This window comes from Acomys minous, assembly GCF_964271855.1.
Source record: "Acomys minous genome assembly, chromosome: 1".
Taxonomy (NCBI): domain Eukaryota; kingdom Metazoa; phylum Chordata; class Mammalia; order Rodentia; family Muridae; genus Acomys; species Acomys minous.
In genome coordinates, this window is record NC_140483.1 from 128,263,662 (window position 1) to 128,284,540 (window position 20,879).

The 20,879-nt window shown below is 40.8% G+C and overlaps 1 protein-coding gene and 1 long non-coding RNA gene across 4 annotated transcripts in view; one reads left to right on the plus strand and one right to left on the minus strand.

The window, feature by feature from the left end:
* Positions 1–4,321: 4,321 nt before the first annotated feature.
* Positions 4,322–20,879, minus strand: part of LOC311587522 (V-type proton ATPase subunit d 2) — a 44,906-nt gene continuing 28,348 nt past the window's right edge. The window contains exons 3-8 of one of the 3 annotated variants that reach the window (XM_084764454.1): positions 15,636–15,814; positions 13,864–13,943; positions 12,483–12,560; positions 9,245–9,394; positions 7,879–7,953; positions 4,322–7,356 (exon numbers count right to left, since the gene is read on the minus strand). In XM_084764454.1, coding sequence (XP_084620580.1) covers positions 7,195–7,356; positions 7,879–7,953; positions 9,245–9,394; positions 12,483–12,560; positions 13,864–13,943; positions 15,636–15,814 — 724 coding nt within the window. In that variant the 3' untranslated portion in view covers positions 4,322–7,194. Of the gene's footprint in view, positions 7,357–7,878; positions 7,954–9,217; positions 9,395–12,482; positions 12,561–13,863; positions 13,944–15,635; positions 15,815–20,879 lie in introns of all 3 variants that reach the window. The other 2 variants (XM_084764453.1, XM_084764455.1) reach the window with 2 other exon arrangements.
* LOC311587844 overlaps positions 12,890–20,879 on the plus strand; it is a 55,158-nt gene continuing 47,168 nt past the window's right edge. Inside the window, exon 1 of the long non-coding RNA XR_014775984.1 lies at positions 12,890–13,129. This is a non-coding gene — a long non-coding RNA (uncharacterized lncRNA). The remainder of the gene's footprint in view (positions 13,130–20,879) is intronic.

Below are 20,879 nucleotides of genomic sequence, written 5' to 3' on the forward strand. Positions count from 1 at the left end.
AAAAATCTTTTTCTTAAATTCTGACTTTGGGATTACAGTTGACAGTATTATTTGATTCGTAAAAGTGAATGGGGCTGTTTTCACTTTTTTTTAGGGATGGAGGTGTCTAAAAAATAGTCTCAGTTTATATAAGTTCATGCAATAGGTAGATACTTTCCACTTAATGGAGTGCTGTTCTGTTATGCCTGTATTCACCTCCACAGAGGTAGGAATCAGTCTCTGTTAACCCTTAGACTCTGAGCTGAGCCCTCTTAAAGTCCCAGTGGAGTGCTCAAGACCTTGCTTCAGGGCCTTTGATGCTGAGCCACAGCTTTGGCACTGGCGTTCTTGGCTCCTCAGAGGCTGAACCTTGTTGTTTTCACAGTGCCTCTGAGTTACATGTAAAGGTAGCACTTCTTTTCTTGTTCAGGGTCTATTCGTCTCTAGTAGTATTATGTGCTTTCCCTGTACTTTCCTAATTGGAAAAGAAAAGTGTAGGGAAAGCTGAAAACTGTGAGAAAAAGAAGGAGGGAAAGGAGGCAAAATTTGCTCAAACATTAAGTTGACTTAAAAGGAGACAAAAGACAGTTTGCTATTCATTTGGCATAAGTGAGAGATTTTTGTCTATTTTTACTAAACTATCTCTCTAAGTGGGCAGTTCTCATGATTCTAAGCTGGAGGTAATATATATATATATATATATATATATATATATATATATATATATATTTTTTTTTTTTTTTTTTTAAATCATGCTCTACTGAGGTTTCTTCTGAAGTGAGCTCTCCAGTTTTGTTTTTACAGAGGCTTCCCTTTTTTCCTTCCTGCTGCTTTCCCACATTTTAAACCACTTCTGTGCATAGTGCAGGCTCTCTGTGGGGCTCAGGCTTGGGTCAGTAGTGTCAGCTGCTACCGATTTAAGCCAATTTACTCTCACCACAGTCTTTCCTGAAAATGACCTCACCCAGAACAGCAGAGGCCACTTCCTCAACACAGGGGCTTGTGCTGCCCTTTGGAAATGGATAGACTGAAGTGTCTGCCTGTCTTACCTAGATTTCTAGCATCTCTAGCATTTAGTGACATAGTCCCATGACTGTGGCCACTCTTAGTCACCCCCTTGACTCATTTTACTCAGTGTTAAGCAGATAGATGACTATAAGATAGAACTGGTTCATCTCCAGGTTAAAATGAAGGAGTAGGGGAAACAACATTCTTTTTTCTCTGACAGTAAAGTCTCAAGAGTCATTTTACTTATCTTCCAATTTCATTCTCGAGTTAGGCTTCAGGAGATCTCTCTCTCTCTTTTAATTTTTTTTTGAACAAATGAAATTTTTTATTAATTTATTCTTGTTACATCTCAATGGTTTATCAGCATTTAGCTTAACCAATTCATAACATTTTATCTATTGTTGAAAAAAAATATTGCAAAAAAACCAGGACCACTGTAGGTATCAATTTTAAGAAGCAGTTTATAGGCACTTTGGATTATAATTTCAATTTGGTTGGACCTCAAAATGGTTGTGACCTCAGTGCATATGCCCCCCTCATGACTGACATGCATTACTTTGTTGGCCAAGTGTGGAGTACTTTTCCTCCTAAACCAGGAGCCCCTCCTTGGAGCCTGCTTGCTCTGCTCACTAGAGTGCCCTTGGGTAAGAGAGGTATAAGAAGCACTTGCCTTTTATTTATTTTGGGGTGAGTGAAGGTGCCAGAGTGCAGGTGGGGCGGACAGAGGCCAACGTGTGGAGTCCGTTCTTTGCTACGGCCCAGTGGCCTGGGGAGTCAACCCAACCTTTTAGCTTTATCTCACAGGCCAATTATTTTAAAAATTAAAATCCTTTCCATCCACCCTTCCCTAACCTGAGATTTTCTCCCTTTCTCAGCTTCTGTCATTGAGTTGTCTACCCTAGAGACCACAGATAGGTCACAGATTTTAGGCAAAATTCTTTAGCTATGAAGATACTCATTATTCTAAGAGAACGTCATCAGATTCCTAAACTAACATGTGAATCCAAATTCTTAAATTTATTCAAAGGACTGACGTTAAGTGTCCAATGTTAACTAACGTAAGGCTAGTAGCTCATAAATTACACCCAGCATGGGGAATAAACTGCGGTGTTAATTTCTTATAGCACTTTATATTTGTATGCATGATTTTGCCTGTTGTCCCCCTGACAAGTTTCTGCTGACAGGTTTCTAAGGCTCTGAATGATTTATTCAGCATGAACTACAGATATCACACCACCAGGGTAAACCCCATGCATACTCACAGAATCTAGACTGTTGGAGGGAGATTTGTGGCCCTTTAGCTTCCTGGTCTCTCAAATGTATGAAATATGCTAATGAATTGTAAAAGCTAATCATGAATATTACTAAAGTCTTAGCTGTGGATGTGGTGTAGTGCCATAGTGCCATTGTGGTCACCTAGCATGCATAAAGCCAGTTTGGTCTCCAGCAGGGCAGAAACAAGACAAAACAAAGCAAACAGACAAAAAATAAAATAATAAAATTAAATAAAACAAGCCTCAGGTCTGTTTCCACTTTAAAATATCTTTTGTCCCAGTGACCTAATGGACAGTCCATGATGATACTACAGAGATAACCCAAAAGACATTAGCAACCTCTCTTAAGAAACAAAATCATCTTAAAGTCTAAGTGGAAACCACCCCAAATGTAAAGCAGACAGTATATTATACAGTGAGTCATGATCTCAGCTTTAATAGCCAAGTTCAAGTTGGATAATTGGATGCTTTAACTTTAGAAAACCTACAAAAGCAAATCGTGTGTGTGTGTGTGTGTGTGTGTGTGTGTGTGTGTGTGTGTGTGTGTGTTACAGGACTCTCCACAAATGTCATGGCTAGTACAATAATGATCCAAATGAGGCAAGAAAGGAATCCAGTTCAACAGGACTTAGTTAGCTATTGTTGGCTCAAACGTCTTCAGCCATGCAGTTTATTTTACACATATTTAGGAACAGTGCAATTTTGGGGGAAAAAAGGTTCCTGGTGACAATGATGTCAATCCCATATGCACAATAAAGCTGAACATGTGACTTCATCGAAACATTTTTGTGAAGCACATATGACCTCTTCCATAAAGACAGGTTCTATAGCTTGAGGTCTAGGGGAAGATCTGTTGTGGTCGTGGTCTTCCAGATAGCATAGAGGTCACCAAGGTATAATGTACATGTGACATCTCCCCTAAGTATGGTCTCTATTGATTTAGAAGTCATGTTCGAGATAAAGGTATAGGAAGAAAGGATCTGATAAGTATAATAATATAGGGGTTCCAGTGCAGCCTGGCCTTACAGAATAAATGATATGACTTTCACCGCTGAAGAACAAAATTAATATTGGTGGTTCTGCTGCTATCATGTTACTGTTAGTGAGAAAGCCGTGTGCTGTGTTACTGTTGCTTGCAGGAAACCATGTACATGTTACAGTTTATTAGAAAGACAGGCTAAGCACTAGTACATGTAGCCCTGTAGGTGCTGGTGTCAGCCACGCTTGTAGAGCACCTTCTGCACTTTCTATGTGGTCAATGACTACAGGTTTAAGTGGCACCTGTGAATCTGGTCTTCCATGGATATGCTTGCTTATTCTTTTTACTCCCTAAAAGTAGTGCCGATTCACTTTCCTAGCATAAGCACTCACGCATCATCCCTGTTGAACCACTCTCTAGTGGGTTGGACTTCTCTTAGCAGTCATGCCCTTAGTAAGTGGTAGAAACTGGAAACTACATCACTAGGTGACTGAGGACAGAGGAGCAGGTGGGGAATAATTGATGAGAGCTCAAGTGGAATAACGAAGACCTTAAGAAGAAATTATTAGGAGTGGAGATTTGGCCCTTAGTATAACTTTTGCATTTCTTTTTGTGTGTGTGTGTATACATAAGACATATTTTATGACGATATTATCATCCAAAATGACATAAAAACTCCTGGATTCAACTGTTGTAAAGTATAAAGGGTGAAAACACCAAGAATGATGCCCTCTGATAAGGTAGTATATACTTTTTAGGTGAGTGTGTGTGTGTGTGTGTGTGTGTGTGTGTGTGTGTGTGTGTGTGTGTGCTTCTCCTTGCTGAAGTGGAGAAAAAGTGGTGGCAACGGTAAAAGGAATGAGGAGGGCTAGGGTGTGAGTCGTCCGCGGAAGGTGTAAATCAGCAGGTGGGACGGACTGCTGACTGGAAGGAACCAAGGCTGTGGAATTTACTAGGCTATCCTGCTCCAAGATGACCTACAGATGATGCAGATGGCAACTGAGAGGTTAATGAAGCATTGGGAGAAGGGTGAGGAAAAGAATGGTGGAGGTCTCATCTTCAAAAACAGCACGAATCAGGGGTAGTGGCATATGTCTGTAATCTGAGTCCTACGAGGCAAAGTTGCGCAGATCAAGGGCAAGCCTTGGCCACAGATCAAAACACGCTCAATAAAACAACAAAAAATGGAAACAGAAAGCTCACCCAGCCAACCAAAACCCCTCACTTAGATTATGAAATGAATTCTTCTCTCCTTGTTTGCTGTGGTTCAAAGTCTCTTCGGAAGACTCAAGAAAATGTGCCACTTATAAACCACTATAAAATAAAATTAAAAACCCAATTACACATTTCCAATATCTAATGGCATAGAATAAATACTTCCATTTAAAAAAATGAAGAACAGAAGAATATCAAAGAAATATGGAAACCCAGAAAGAAAAATGCCAAGCATCATTTTCTCATATCTAGCATCTGGGGCTTGTGCTGGAATACTTTTCCCTCCTTTATGCATCCCTGCCTCTCTAGCTCTGCTGCATCCATCACCTCTGATCTCTGTCTTGGACTGGTTCCCCTCTGGGTCTATAACTTTCTTCAGCAGACATCCCACAATGGTCACCTACAACATTCTAGAGTTTCCATCGGAACTTGGCGTTTACCTTCCACTCAAAGTGTTCTTTCCAAACCTGATTATGGGGAATATAACTCTTCCAGGAATTGCTTGGCCTCAGTAGGTTTCTAGATTCTTGGTGCAAGACTGCCTGGCTTCCTCATTCTTAACTTTTTATCTGCAAAAACTAATTTCTGCCAGCTTAAGAAGTATCCTGTCTCCCAAACTCTGGTCCATGGTTGCTGTAGTCTCTCTGTACTTTTGAGACTGAACCTATAAGCAATAACACCACCACCACCATCAACAACAGCACAACAACAACAACAAGTTCCCCAGGGACTTGGTTTTCAGCATAGAGTCCCTTCAGTTCTCCTGGCATTCTCAGTTCAAGCATGTGCCTTTCAAATTAACTTTCACATCATAGATTGGATCCTTTGACCAGCTGGGTCTTGCCCTCAGGACACCTTTCTAACTGCCCTGGTGCAGAGCCAGAGAGTTCTCTCTTTAATGGTGCTAATCCTTTTAGCAAATAGAGCTCCTTTGTCTACACCTACCTTGTGTGTAATTTCAAACTTGATCACATGCCTTCTTACCGTAAATGCATGTTTTCATGGCTTTCTGTCTTTGTTGCTTTCTCTCCCTGTAGACCTTGATAAAGGCAGTGAGCAGTAACCATGACATGGCCTGAATGTTAACCTGTCCTGAAATTTTTTCTACCAAGAACACAGCCAATTCCCTTGGAACTCAGCTTCTGTCAGGTTTTGATGTTACAAGCAGAACCTCACAGAGACAGTTTCTATCGGAGTGCTCACCGGAGATGGGCTCCCATCTCTGCATTTCTCCTAGCATTCAGCTTTTCCAAACTCATATCAGCCTGGCCTGTTAAACACTGCTTAGAACATTCTAGCGCTTTCCTAATCTGTACCTCCCAAATCCTCTGTGGTTCTCACACAAATCAACCCCAAAGATCTATGAATCATATAATTAAGTTTCGCATAACAATTTCAGCATCAGTTTTCTGTATTAGTTCCTTTGTTGTGTTGCTATAACAAAATATCTGATGAAATAACTCAGAGAGGAGGTGGTTTATTTTGGCTTACAGTTTGAGAGTACAGTCCACCACGATTGAGAAGGTGTGGTGGCATGAGCACAAGGCAACTGAGAACATTGTATCTGCATCACGGAGCAGGCACTTGGCTTTCCTATTAGTTCAGCAGATCATTATTTTTCTTATATTTAGAAATGATTTTTCTACATAAAAATGTTGTGCCCCTTAGTTGATGCATACTATTCTAGACAGTGTGTTTATGTAATTTGATAAGTATGCTTATATATAGAATGTTCCTCTCCTTCTCCCTCCACCCCCCCCCTATGTGTGTGTGCATATGAAAAGGTTAAAGGGTTACATAGTTCCCTCATTCTACCCTGTGAGCTCCCAGGGATTGAAGTCATGTATTTAGAATTGACAGCAAGCTCTTACCTGCTGAGTCATCATGTTGACTGCACACATGTGAATCTTGAAGCAGAGCAAATACAGATTATATCTAAGAACACCTTTTCTATTTAGAGAAAAGATTGGAGACATATTTTGCTATTTCACTTTTCTGAGCAGCTTCTGCACTGGTTCCAGGCTTTATGAAAAAAACACACTAAATTTGCGACTCGTTTCTTCTGAAGGAACAAGTACAATTACTGGGATTTTCTTCTTGAATAAATTGACAGAAGCACAGGTAAAGAAATCTATATAAATTCTTCATTTTTCTCTCTTTCTGTTTCTCTTTCTTTCCATATATATGTATATACATGAGAATCTAATTTATTGACAAATTTACACTTGCATCTTTGGAGTATATCTTCCTCAGGCTTACCTGTCAGACAGTCATGGGGGAAAAGAAGGTAGCATCATTCACCAAATGTGGTGTGTGTTGGCTACACATGGCTTTGCACTTTTGTGAATGCATGGAAGAAACAGGCAGAAGATAAAGCAGAGACTCAGTGTTTGAGCTTGGGAAGAAGAATGGAAAAGGAAGAGTGAAATACCTGATTAGGTATGATTTATCATGACTAAATGAGAGTAGGAAAAGTATTATAGGGTCCATTAAAATGATTGTGTAAGGCGAGTGCGCAACAAGACATAAACATGAAAGAAATGATTAAGGGTTTCTAAAAACAAGAAAGTAATACTTTGCTTCAAGTTCAGTTTACTGGGCTTCTAGTGGACATGCAATTTATGGAAATGACGTATGACCTACCTTTATCTAATCTAGATAATGAGATAGCCCTTTTCTTTCCCCAATAATTTCCTTTCTCCGTGTATGTTTTTCTGCATTTGAGGCCTCCCCTCTGGCTTATAAAATGGGAATGTAACTGTTGATTTTAGCTCGATGTCTCTGCGAGATGCATTCTGCTATCCACACAATGTTTCTCATCTCTTGCTCCTTCAACTTTACGTATGCATAAAACACACCATAGTGGAACTGCCTGTTGAATGCCAGCACATTCATTTGCACCTAAGGAAAGAAAGAGATGACATGGACCATTAGCTTGTCTAGAAAATACTACAGTTGTGATGTAATAAGCTAGAAATGGCTTCAGCTTGTATAGTGCTTATTTGTTCTTAAGAAGTGAGCAAGTTGGACCAACACTGGGAGCATAGGCAACTTCACACATGGACCTGCGTTTAAACTATGGGAAAACACTTCCTGTAGGTGGCATGGATCAGGGAGTTAGAGGGACCAAACTGACAAGAGTTAGTATCTGTGAGGACACACTGGCTTTCCTTTTCCAGTTTTCTAACTATGGAAAAGCCACTTCTACAGCTCCTACTAAATACACATTCTTCATAGGACAATTGATGTGAAATTATGTGCAGCGGCAGGGCTCTGGCACTCTAAGGAAGTGATAATACACAATGTTTACGGAAAAGCATCAATTGTCCTGATGAACTATAAAAAGAAACTACAAGTGAGAAAACATTTAAATCGCATGCAAACAACAACAGTGTATAAATGGTATTTCCACTTCTGCCATACCTCTCGCTCATAAAAAACATCTTCCAGGGTCTTTCCCCCGCTGCTACCTACAGCATCAAACAGAGGCTTGTAAACCTTAAAAACAAAGACAAGAGCTTAAATGTAACAGACTTACCAATTTTTACATATGCATATAAATATATTTTCTTAGGAAATAGATATTGATATTGCACATGTGCATGTTTGTGTGCAGGTGTGAGTGAATGTGTGTATGCATGTGTGTGTGTGTGTGCGTGTGCGTGTGCGTGTGCGTGTGTGTGTGTGTGTGTGTGCTTTAAAGAAAATTTGTAACTGAAGGCCTGAATGTTTTTGATCAGGCCTTTGATTTTCTGACACCGCACCCACTTTCCTCCCCCAAAACCAAACAACCAAAGAGGTAGTTGAAATTCTCACTTTCTCATTTGTGGGCTTACTCAGGGCTACAAGCACGGGCCAAAAGCTCCATTTTTCTCGATGTACATCGTCATTGTCACACATAAATACACTGGACTCAGTGAACTCTTATAGTCTGACTGGTATAGGTTTCTGGGTTTCTTGAGATGACAACTGACTCACCTCATGGAATTTCAAGAGCACAAGGAGTGGAAACAGGGGAGAAGCTCAAATGTTAATATTATACTGAAGAGTTGCTCTCAATTACAGATGGGTTACTACGGGGGTTATGTATATTGTTTGCTGGATGCCCCCTAGAAAGATTCAGACACCCACGAGGAAACACCAGTGTCATTCTTAAGCCAAGGAGGTGAAGTGCAGGATAATACATGTGACTACCCACAAGCCTGAGGAAGTGGGATCTGGGTGAGGAGGAGAATCATGTATGAGGAGCTCCAGCCTGGCTTAGAGAGCTGGACACAGAGGGAGGAGAAGCGAATAAATGGTTCTGTTCCTCTCCCAGTTTCTGCCATGAAGCAAAGGGAGTGGGAAACCCCACGCGTATCCCATTTCCCCTGTAGTCCCTCTAGACAGTCTGTTTCTCCTGTGGGTCCTGAAAAGGAACACTGGGCTCAGGTTCTTTTATGTAATTTTGACATGAACTGCCACCTCCAGGAGCTTGCCCCAGCCTCTTGGGGGACTTGCTTTAAAAGGTACTTCTTGAAGTGCTCAGAGAACCACTCCTTGGAGATTTAAACAAGGGCTTTCTTGGCAGGACTCTTTAAAGACACCAGCTTGCACTGGGAGTTGAAGTGTTTCTCTGGGAGGCATAATTATTGTAAGGGGCACCGCTTGCCACCGTCTGGATGTTACTCTGGCTGAGGTGTCTAAATGGGTGTGTGCACTTCTCAACCGCCCCCATGCTGAAGTGATGCAAGGCACTCAGCGTGCTGGTGAAACCACTTACCCCGTAATTGTCCGCTACTCTCTTCACCTGCTCGAAGTCTTCAGCTTGAGCTAACAAACGCAGCCCCTCAGGAAAGAGCTTGCCGCAGGTGGGGAACAGGGTCTCCCTGTCTTCTTTGCTCAACTCAGTGCCAAATGAGTTCAGAGTGATGATTAAAGCACGTCTGTCGGCCTCAAACTGAAGGGGAAAGACAGAAAAGCAGCAAATCTAATAGTCTTTTACACAACAAGCTACGTGCGGAATTGCACTTCTGAAGCGATCTACTTCCCATGTTGAATTACAAAGTAGGCATGTGCTCCTAATGGCTCTTTAGTCTCCTCTTGAAAGGGAGAAATTTGTTTGCTGGGGAAAGTTGTGCAAGCCTGCCATGAGCTATGGCTATCGAAATGCTACCAAAGCTCTATTTCCCAGGTTCCCTGAAATGAGTTACTTACATGTTGCTTTCATATATGGCACCAGTGTCATAAATCTATGTTCCATAAAGGTGAGAAAAATGCCACTATAGTGCAGCATGGAGGGAAAAACAATGTAAGTAAAAATGTCTGCTGGGGGTGTCTGAACAACAGGAGTGTGCATCTCTACATGTTACTAACTACTCCTAATTGCCACTGTCACTATTGTTGGTATTACCGTTATTCCTTGTCATGCTGGGGATCCAATCTAGGGCCTCATGCAAGTCACACTAGCTCTACCATCAAGCCACATTCCCTAGCCCCGTTACTTTATATAATTAAACTTTATACTGTATGCCATCTGTACTTTCATGGTTTGGATTTTTTTAATGACCTGCCATCTCTGATTCTGTAGCTAAGAACCGTGCAGCTTGGGGGTGATTTATCTTCCCTGCAAGGCCTGATTCCTTATGATCCTTAAGTAGGTCAATGTGTGCTCTGGACTGTACTGAACAGCACAGGCCACTGAGCTCTATCAATCCTGCTTCCTGTAATCATGCTGTCTTTCTAGAGATTTCTTTCCTCTTTCTTTTTTCCCCATGTTTCTGCTGTCTCTCAGTTAAGAATCCCATCTTCCTCCATTCCTTTTTGCATGCCCCACCCCCCCACAAAACCTTTTAACCCACTGAGTCCAGTGTGTGCTAGCATACATGAATGGTGTAGGGTCATCCAGCAAGTCCTGGGGAGCCTACCAATGGCCACGCCACACTCAGAGAGAAAAGTAACTCTTTCTTCTCAAGCAGCCACATCGACTGCCCACAGCTTAGCAGCTAGGGCTTGTGCCTCAGGGCCTCTTCTTCACTCTCTCCTGGGATTGGATCTGAGATTATCTTATGCAGGTCTTGTATAGGTAACCACAACTGCTGTGAGTTCATGGGTGCAACAGCTACGTCTTGTCCCAGCCTGCTCCCCAGCCACTGGCTCTTATCATCTTTCCTCCCATGCCTCTGTCCGCTCCCTCAAGGGCCCCTCCTCCTCTTCCTCTGGGTATTGGCCTTCAGACTTTACAGTTATCATCTCAGTTTGAAGTCTGTCCTTGAAATTTCCCACTACCTACTTTTAACACTTTTAACACTTGGAAGAACCATCTCTTTTTTATTTGTTGTTCATTTCTGGACCCAGTGCCTGTCACATAGGAGTATTCTAACTACCTACTGAATCTAACAGAGCAGTCTGTTGATTTCATCATTTTTTATTTTTGTACAATATTTTCAACACTGATGCTACTTGAAGTCATGGCTTAGTAGCTTTGACACTGATGGAAGCTTACTAAAAATGCAGAATCTCAAACCACAGTCTAAGGCAAATCAACTGAACCACTCTCTGCCTTTTAACAAGAGTCCACAGCTGTTCACTAGCACAAGAAATCTGAAAAGAATGGCTGTGCACTGTCATTCATTACTTTCCACACTTACTAGCTAGTAACAAAGACAGGCTTGCAACAGCTCTAATGGAACGCTTTTGTTAGAACAAGTGTTTCTTATCATTGGAGAGTGAGTCTTTCCACTGGTCCCTTTGATTACTCTCGTGGAAATTATGGGTGGCTCAGAAGCAAGGTAGCCTTATTTAGAAGCAAAAGCAGTTCCATTCTGCCTCCTGCATATAACCAGTCTTGTAAATCATTTTAGAACTTGCAGGAATAAGAGAGGAAATGTGAGTGGGATTTCTCAAGGCAAGAAGAATCCTTGAAATAAACAACACGCGGGTAGCCATCCAAGATATTCTTTCTAGTTGTAAGACGTTAGAATTTTAAAGAGGGAAATATGGGAGGGCAGGCAGCGTTGCAGGCAGCAAACGCTGTGGCAGGGGAGGTTGATGCATGAGGGAGGGATCATGTGGTATTCAGAGGATTGTCACAACTTAAACTTAGGGAAGGACAGGGAGATGAGGAGAAATCAGGAAGCACTTTGAATGCCAGGTTAAGAAGAGAAGACTCTACCTGAACATAATGGATCATCCAAGTTATCTATTCATTTCCCAGGCCTTGTCTTTGTTTTTAGCTTATTCCTTAGGTTGTAAGCACACGTTCCATTGCACACCTCTGCAGGCTGAAGTACTACCTGCAGTGTGGGAAGGGCTGTACCCATCAAGAGCTTTCTTTTTTTATAAGGAGTGCTTTCCTGCCTACTTGGGTATGTTTTCTATTTGATTTTTTTTATACTTTAATGTTCTTTATTCCTTTAGTTTGCAAGTTTTTGGCATGGCTGTGCAGCTTCATAGTGAAAACTACTATCATTTAAAAAGTTTAAAAATATTGTTCTTTGATCACCCATAAACACAGTCTGACACAGCATGAGAGTATAGGGGACTCTCCTATTTCTCCTCCCTCTTCCTTCTTCCTCTGTCTTTATATCTCCTTCTCCCCTCCTTTTCTCCCTGGCAGGGCTGGGTTTGAAGCCTGGGGGCTTGTGCATTCTAGATAAATACTCTCCCTCTGAGCTACATTGCCAACCCTTCAATGCTCTCTTCTACTACAGTAAGTCTTTTGAGGTCTCTCTCCCATCAATTGAATTAAAAAACATATATTTGGAATATTATAAGGTGTAGTGTTAGGCAAGTGTTCAACTGCTGAGCTACAATTCTGGGTTAAAACAAAACAAAACAAAACAAAAAACAACCCCCCCAAAACCAACCAACCAACCAAACAAACAAACAAACAAACAAATAAAAACCACTGCTCTTGAGATATCAGTTGACATTGCTTATTGAATTGTCAGGTAATTTCTAAGATAAAGAAATACAGCTTAGTCAAAGTAAGGACAAGTATGCAAACTCATTATTTGGCAAAGATGGAGCCAAAGGCTCCTTCTTACCTCAAGAATGGGACACATAATTTCTGCTGTAACATCACCGTGATCCTTACAGAACTTGTAGAATGCTTCAAGGTAAGACTTAGAAAGAAGAAAGATTTTTAAACAATGAAATGAGTAATTTTCCTTCTAGGTCATCTTTTCATAGCTTATGAAATGTTTTAATGGAAACTGAATTGTTTCTACCATAGGAGGGTATTCTGTAGTAAATTTAAAAGAGATTTAATATGGCTGTGGCCCAGACTGAAAAAGAACTCCATAAAAGAACAAAATTGCTCTTATCACAATGTCTAATTACTTAACAAGCATTTTTGCACTATTCTTGGGTTATTTTATATAGTTAATTCCAGCTATTCTAACAAGAGTGCCAAATCCTTCTCTGAGCTCTGCAAATGATTTAGGAACCCTGGTAGTGAGTCTCCTAAGACACACTGGCTTTGACTGTGGGAATATATTGGAAAAGCATCGCCTGGGTTGTAAGTTTTGACTGCCTGCACTTGCATTCCAGCTCTACTACTTCACTAACTCAATACTAAGTTGTTTCTGCTGAAGGAAGCCTAATCTCTCTGCATCCCTCAGGTTTATATGAAGAATAAGAATTAGACAATCATATAGCTTTGCTACTGGATTGAGTGCATTAAGACTATGAAGTAAGTGCTTATAACATGATGTCCTGTTAGTTACATCTCAGATGTGCCCCTTTACAGTTCAAGTGTCTCTTAATAAAACAGGAAGCTGTGTGTAACATAATACTATTGAGAGGACCATGTATTTAAGCTTATTTACATACCACAGTAGTGTATGTTAATTTACTTCATGGCACGGTACACTAGCAGATTTTGCTTGGCTTATAGTACACAGTCTACTCTAAAGGTGGCAACATGGTCCAGACAGTCAGACCATGCAGTGTTATGTTTGACATAGTGTCTACCAGTTGGTAATACTGACATGGGTTTCAAATTGCATGGACAGATTAATTATAAGAATCAGAGATCTATAACAAGATCCACAGCAGAGATGGACAACATAAAACAGAATGCCTACTGTGTCTCCCTGTTGCCCTTGATGTAGTTTTCCTCACACATTTATTTACCCTTTTACCATCATCTAACTGACACTTTTTGCACTCAAGACATTGGGACAAGGAACAAAGGGTACATAAGAATAGTGTATACTATTTATTCTTAGAAATCTTGGTGGATAGGAGAGACTGATGTTTATACATATAACTAAAACCAAGCCAGAACAATAAAAGTTATATAGCAAACATACATCACTTAATAATTGCAGAAGTTGGTCAACGGGCAAAGCAACATTTTTAATAAAGAGCTCCAATTATGTTATATTGTGCAAACAAGAAAAATACACTTGGAAAAGCCATTACCTTGTATAGTTTATTGCGTAGTAATTCAATATTCAGTTCATCGAGAGTACTTTCAGACATACAATCCTGAAAGAAAGGAGCTGAAAGCCAAAGGATATAAATCACAAACCAGATTACAAACTTTGAGCATTTACTGTGCATGAACCCTAGGCACTGCTTGCTGTAGCAAACAGTAGGTGCATATTACCTTATTTAAACTTCACAACTTACTAAAACATCTTTACTAAAACTATATTTAAATTTACTCTCAAACTGAGCTTCCCTTCATATTCATATTCACAGCTCACTCACTCCAGCCTCACCTTGTCTCCACCTTAGCCTCAAAGGTGACCTAGCATGCCCTTGCCTTCTAAAAATATCTGCTTGAAGGGTAACTTGTTTGGCTCAGAGTGTTGGCGAATGCACAGGATATGTTCTTATCATGCAAAATACCCTATGTTTAACATATTCTCTCCAAATTAATTATTTTATTTTGTTTTTATATTTTTATATATGGGTATTTTGCCTATACGTATGTCTGTACATAATGTATATGCACAGTGCCTGTAGAGACCAGAAGAGGTTGTTGCCTCCCTCAGAACTGGAGTTACAGATAGTTTGAGGCACCCTGTAAGTGCTAGAGATTGAACTCAGGTCCCCCAGAATAGCTGCTAGTACTAACCACTGAGACACCTTTCCATCCCTTGCTCCCTAAATTAAAATGAAAGCTACTTTCCCCATGATCAACAGTGACTTGCTACCATCTAGATAATGCTTGAACATATTCCCTATAATGATTTGAACAATGACATTATTATCAGTGCTAAATTATAATGAAATAGTCATTTCATAATTAATCTAGATAATTTCATGGAGGCTCCCGAGTAGCTCTTAGAGATGACATTTCTAAATTTCTTAAAAACAAAATACTCTTTAGATATGACCTGACTTTCATAAGAGTTTAATATGAAAGGATAAAGAACTAATTGTATAAAACATAGAAAGGAAACCCATAGTTTGAGAATTACTAAATTCATCATTTAATTTCTATGACCGAGTAGAAAGCAGAAGGATTTTCAGGTTGGGATACAAGCTCCAGACCCTTTCTCTAATCTGAATGGATAAAAATGACCAAGATCAGAGTGCCTGACTTGTCTTCATCTGAGAAATAAGAAATCAAGGTTAGAAGATTTTTCTGCATGTGTGTCTATGTATATTTCTGTACATGTTTCTATATGCATGGGTGCCCATACACATGTCTTATGCATACAAGGAGAAGCCAAAGGACACTTAGGTGCCATTCCTTAAGGGCTGCCCACCTTGCTTTTGAGATAGGGTCTCTCTTGGTGGCTTGAAGCTTGCCAAGTAGGCTAGGCTAGGGGGCTCTAGCAAGTCCTGTGGATCTTTACCTCCTCAGTGATGGCATTTATCGACTGTGCCACAGCACTTGGCTTTTTCAATAGGGTTCTGAGGCTCAAACTCAAGTCCTTATGTCTGCAAGACAAGTGCTTTACCATTTGAGCCATTTCCCCAGGCCTAGATGATTTTTTGGTGGTGTTTGTTTTCATAAACTAGGGTCTTTCTGTGTACCCGGACTGACCTCAGCTTTCCCAGCTTTCAACCTCATACATCTACATATGTATGTATGTGCCACTATGTCCAGCTTAGACCTCCTGTACACAGCTATGGATCTGTATATAAAACTACATACATAAAAATGTTGCATCTTGGAAGTGCATTTTCTAATGACTCTGCTAAAATTCACAGGCCATTTCACAAATAAGTATTCATACCTAATGGTGTTTCAACCAGCACAGCCTTGAAGAGATCTGAGGGGGTTTCTGCAATGTTGACAGCTTCCATCTCTGTGAAACGGCCCAAAGGGTGACACTTGGCTAGTACTTCTTTCACAGATTTCTTCTGCAGTGCCCCATTCATCAGTAGAATTATGTTGTCTATCATATAGCTGCATCTGCAATAATACTCAAGCATTAGAAAACACATTAACTGGGTGGTGTGGCGATTTGTAGCTGGGCCCTGAAGATATCCATAGGTCAGACTCCTTGGGAGATGACATTCAGGCTGAAATTTGAAGAATGTGTGGATTTCTTTCTTTTTTTTACATAAATGATTGAGACCCGAGGAAGAAAATGTTTTAAGACAGAAGCAAGACGATTTGAAAAAATAATAATTGTTTCTCTCCTCTGTCTCTCTGTCTCTCTGTCTGTCTCTCTCACACACACAGGTATACCTCTCTCTCTCTCTCTCTCTCTCTCTCTCTCTCTCTCTCTTTCTCTCTCTCTGTATATATATATATACATATATATATATGTATATATATATATACAAACCTATATCTCTCTATCTAGCTATCATCTATCTGTCTGTCTATCTATCTATCTATCATCTTCTTCTGGATTACTGGGGTAGGCCCAAGGTGGCTCATGCATATATAGCCCATGTTAGCAGCTCTAGCTAACAAGTAGGGCAGCTGAGATCCAAACTCCAGCTATATGCTTCTAGGACATTACTTTTAATCACCGTATTATTCTGCCTTTAGTGTTTAGGACCACAAGTAGATTGGGGAGCTCTTGGTCGTGAAGAGACAATGTGGGAGGAAGACATTTTCATCATGTGCAGATATTTAGACAGAATGAGCTCAAGGTGCACAAGAGACACGCAAGAAGATGCTCTTGGAAGCCTCAGAAGTGTAACCTAAACATATCGGCTTGAAGAGGGCAGTTTAAAGATAGAAGATGGAGCCCTAGAGAGTATGTGTTCTGCTAGTTTTACGTCCACGTGGCACAATCTAGAGTCATCAGAGAGTAAGGAACCTCAACTGAGAAAAACACCTCTATAAGACTGGGCTGTAGGCAAGCCTGTAGGATATTGTGTTAATTACTTATTGGTGTGGGAGGGCTATCCCTGTGCTGGTGGTCCTGGGTTCTGTTAGAAAGCAGGTTGAGCAAACAAGTAAGCAGCAATCCTCCATGGCCTCTTCATCAGCTTCTGCCTCCAAGATCCTGCTCAGTTTGAGTTCCTGCATTATCTTCCTTCATGGACTCACATTCAGGGTGTATAAGGCAAATAAACCCTTTCCTACCTCCTTTGCTTTTGATCATGGTGTTTTATCACAGCAATAGAAACCCTAACTAAGACAGTATGCAAAGTGCCCACTCTGTACAACCATAGGAGAAACCTCAGCATTTAAAGGATGAAGGATCTGGAGAATGGCTCAATGGGAAGAAAGCCAGGGCAGTGAACTCCAAAAAGTTCTAGAATGTTATAAGGAAATGTTATAGAGTGTCAATGACACAGGTACATTAAGGTAGACAGTGGCATAGGCATCCATAGGCAGTAGCAACTAACAGACCATCTGAGATAGTAAAAGCACTCAGTGGAGTATGCCTGTGGGAGAGTTAAAGGAAGAGAGAAAGACAGAGCCTGGTCAGTGTATGTCTTAATGGATGAGAAAAGAGAAGGCCAAAGAGAGAGCGAGAGAGAGCTCATACCACAAGCTGACCTCAATGTAAGGGGGAAATGGCATTGGTGGGGACAGGAACCTTGTGATTTAGATTTAGGTGAGAGAGAAGAGGGAATGTGAGGTGCCAAGGCAGAAGAAGCAGTGGAGAAAGTGAGGTTGAAGATTGGAGGGGGGAAGGGACAGCCCACTGATGAATGGACAGAAGCCATCTAGTTTCACAAATTTAACCATGGTGGAATACTGCACCGCCATGACAATATAGACTTGAAAAGTGATGTCTTGCAGTGACTTTGGACACTTGGAAATGCTATTGCTGTGTCCTGATGCGTGGATTACATGCTTAATGAACACCAATGCATTTCGAGATGGAAAAGCAGTTCTTCTTTGCTGTGGAAAGTCTATAGTCTACCCCATGGAGAATTCTAACTAGCATTCTTGAAGCAGACGATTATCCCTTCATAAAAAACAACAAAACAAAACAAAAAACCCACTTGACTATACAGGTTCTCACCTTTCCAAACAGCTTACCAAGTTTAGACTTTGTGAAATGTTAGAATGCACTTTATCTGTTGAAAATGATGCTAGTGTAGTATTATTTATTCAACCGTCCCTTTGGGCTCAAAGGAAATTATCTGACAAAGGATTTGCTAGCACTTAATAGCACTTGGTAAGCTTCAGGCACTGTGATGTTCCCCACAGCACCTCTGGAATGTAATGGCATATGTACTGCTGACTTTCTGCACTTCAGGTCAATCTATGAGGAGGATTTGCCCACATGTAATGGTCTGCAGATGATGCAGACCTGTGCGTATTGCATGTGTTCATGCTTTTGCTAATGCAGAAGTTGGCTTCCTATCCAAAAGGGCAAGGGTGGTGCAGACTGGATTGAACTGTACTTCAGCTCATTCTTTGAGTAGACTTGTTTCTGAGCTGGGACAATCACACCAGCTCTCATGGTGTCATCTGGGAAACGGTGATTAGGAGATACCTCCACCCTGTCCCTCCTTCCCTCTTTGTTGCCATGACACATATATACCAGGTACATCAACACCATCAACTGCTGGAGATGGGACACTGATCAGAAGACAGGTTACTTTCTCTAGCTACAATATCCATGCATCTCCTCGGCCATGGATACAGTGGCTAGCTTCAAGACCCCTGTTCATCTACCTCCCTCAAACTCTTGCCTTAGATAATTTTGTTCACAGGTAGAGTCAAAGGCAGGATCAGTACTTAGGCAGGGTCATATTCACTATGGCTCATGGTCTACACCAACATCCCTGGTTTTAGCCCCTTTCTCTGATATTGGCACCTGGGAAACTCATGAAAACACCTAAAGTTATGTTATTGCCAATCAATTTCAAAACTACTGTAAGTACTTAAAAGTACATTTTTTTTTAGGCTGAGCATGGTAGAGCACATCTGTAATGTGCTTAGATGAGGCAAATGACCATAAGTTTGAGGGTAAATTGAGCCTTATAATGAGACCCCACTTGAAAAATTGTAGGTAAACATTAGTCATCCCAGAGTTTCTAGTATGTGGCAAGCACTTACATGTATTTACCCCTACTGCAGAGACCTCACAGCTCAGGGTGTCAGGGCTGGGGCTTCAGGTTATCCTGCTCCAATCTGGCAGCAACTTGTTGGCAGTAATGTCTGCCTGCCTCTCTGTGAAACCTCTTTTCCATTCCAAGTATCCACCACTTCCTCAGGTTGTGTAAAAGGCCTACACAGTGCCTCCTGGGGTAAATAAACAACTGTGCTCAGAGCCAAAGCTTCAATTCCTTTATCCGGTTCAGATAAAACGACCAGCTCAAGCCAGCGTTCCAGTGTTTCCTTCCGTCTCAGACTTATTCTCTCCTCTTGATCTTTAAGAGTCTGGAAAATACCTAACATGCATTTTTGTACAATAACGACCAGATTCTGAGTTGCTGAAGGTCAGCTGAGAGTCATAATTTACTGAGTTAGTGAAACTTTCTTTTGTGGATAAAGTATTAGTATGTCAGCATCACTAACAGAAACTGTGAAATGGCCATCATTTGCCCAGCATCATAGTTGTGAGGTAGAAAAGACAAATGTTTTCAGAAAGGATTGGGAAGGGATTGTTATCAGTGCCTAATTTTAAACTACCCGAGAATTAATAAAAATGTTATGTGGGTGTGTGTGTATGGGAATGGTGAATGATTTATAAGGAAAACACGTCAGTGATGATCTCCAGTGCCTATTACATTGACAATTTCAGGAGTACTGATCAGGCGTGGAACAGGAGGTTTCACTGCTAGAATCTGTCTTAGCAGAAGGCTCAGATTATGGGTGACCAAGAGGAATACCCATGAAGTGTCATTTCCTTTCTATCCTATCAAGGGTAAATAAATGTTAACATAATTTTTCATCTTTATGTTGACCTCGACCTTGGCTGAGGTAGCATATGACAGGTTTCTCCAAAGAACAATTGCTCCATCCACTCTTTGCATGTAGCACCTTTTGAAAGTCTCCATGTGCAGTGTCCTAAGAGGTAGCAATGTTGCTTATCTCCCTTTAGCACAGACTATCTACAATAGCTACAAGAATCATTCTACAAGGGAGATTTATTCTTTCTCCTTTATTTATTAATTAATTTAATCATTTGCACCAATATTAATGCATGGTATTTAGTTTATACCTGGAATGGTAGTTCCCTGCTACTTCCGTTATTTTGTTGCTCAGATTGTTCCAGTGTTGGCTACTGTGAGCTCATTCGGTTGCCCTGACATTCCTTTCACATGCCCGTATCATTGTGGTTTGATTCTAGCACTTCCTCCATTTCTGGCACTGTAAGGTAGTTTGGGCTAATTCTGCACATTTCCTGTCCCAGCCCTGGAATCAGCTATTTGTCTGAGGAAACATTTTGATCCTCTTTTTGAGCAATACTGCTAGTGCCCTCGTCTGGGTGCTAGTTGGGTTTGCTAAGAAAATACTGTTTCTGTTAGACCTCGGCTGAGAGAGTGAAGCACCTACGGGTGTTCTAACCCAAAGCTCTACCCTACTGTAATTCTCATTTGGTACTCACAACTCAGTGATGTCATCCATGGCCATATTTTTTTTTCTGGTGTAGAAACAGAGTGCTAGCAACTTTTTAGTTCTAGCGAAATCTATGGATCTGAGAATATGTTCCTTGCTTCTTTTAAACACAAATAATTTTATTATGGGTCTATAATGTAAAATAAAATGGATTCATGTTTTTAATTTATATATTGCTGTTCTAGAGATTGAACCAGGCTTCAGAGATGCCATAGCAGTCTCCTGTCACTGAGCCATGCTCTCAGCTATGAGCCAAACTCTCAAAGTACTTCTTTTTGGTGCATATGATCGCTCCCTTTCCCACAGGCACCACAATCACACGAACCACAGCAGCACACAATCCAAATGCCTTGGATATGTTTCTCCTCTCTTTAGAATCTCTCTCTCTCTCTCTCTCTCTCTTTTTTAATCAGCAGCACTACTACTTTCACTCTTAAAGTAACAGTGACCTCCTTCTGCCTTCAAGGTCAAACATACATTTGCATTCCCAAAT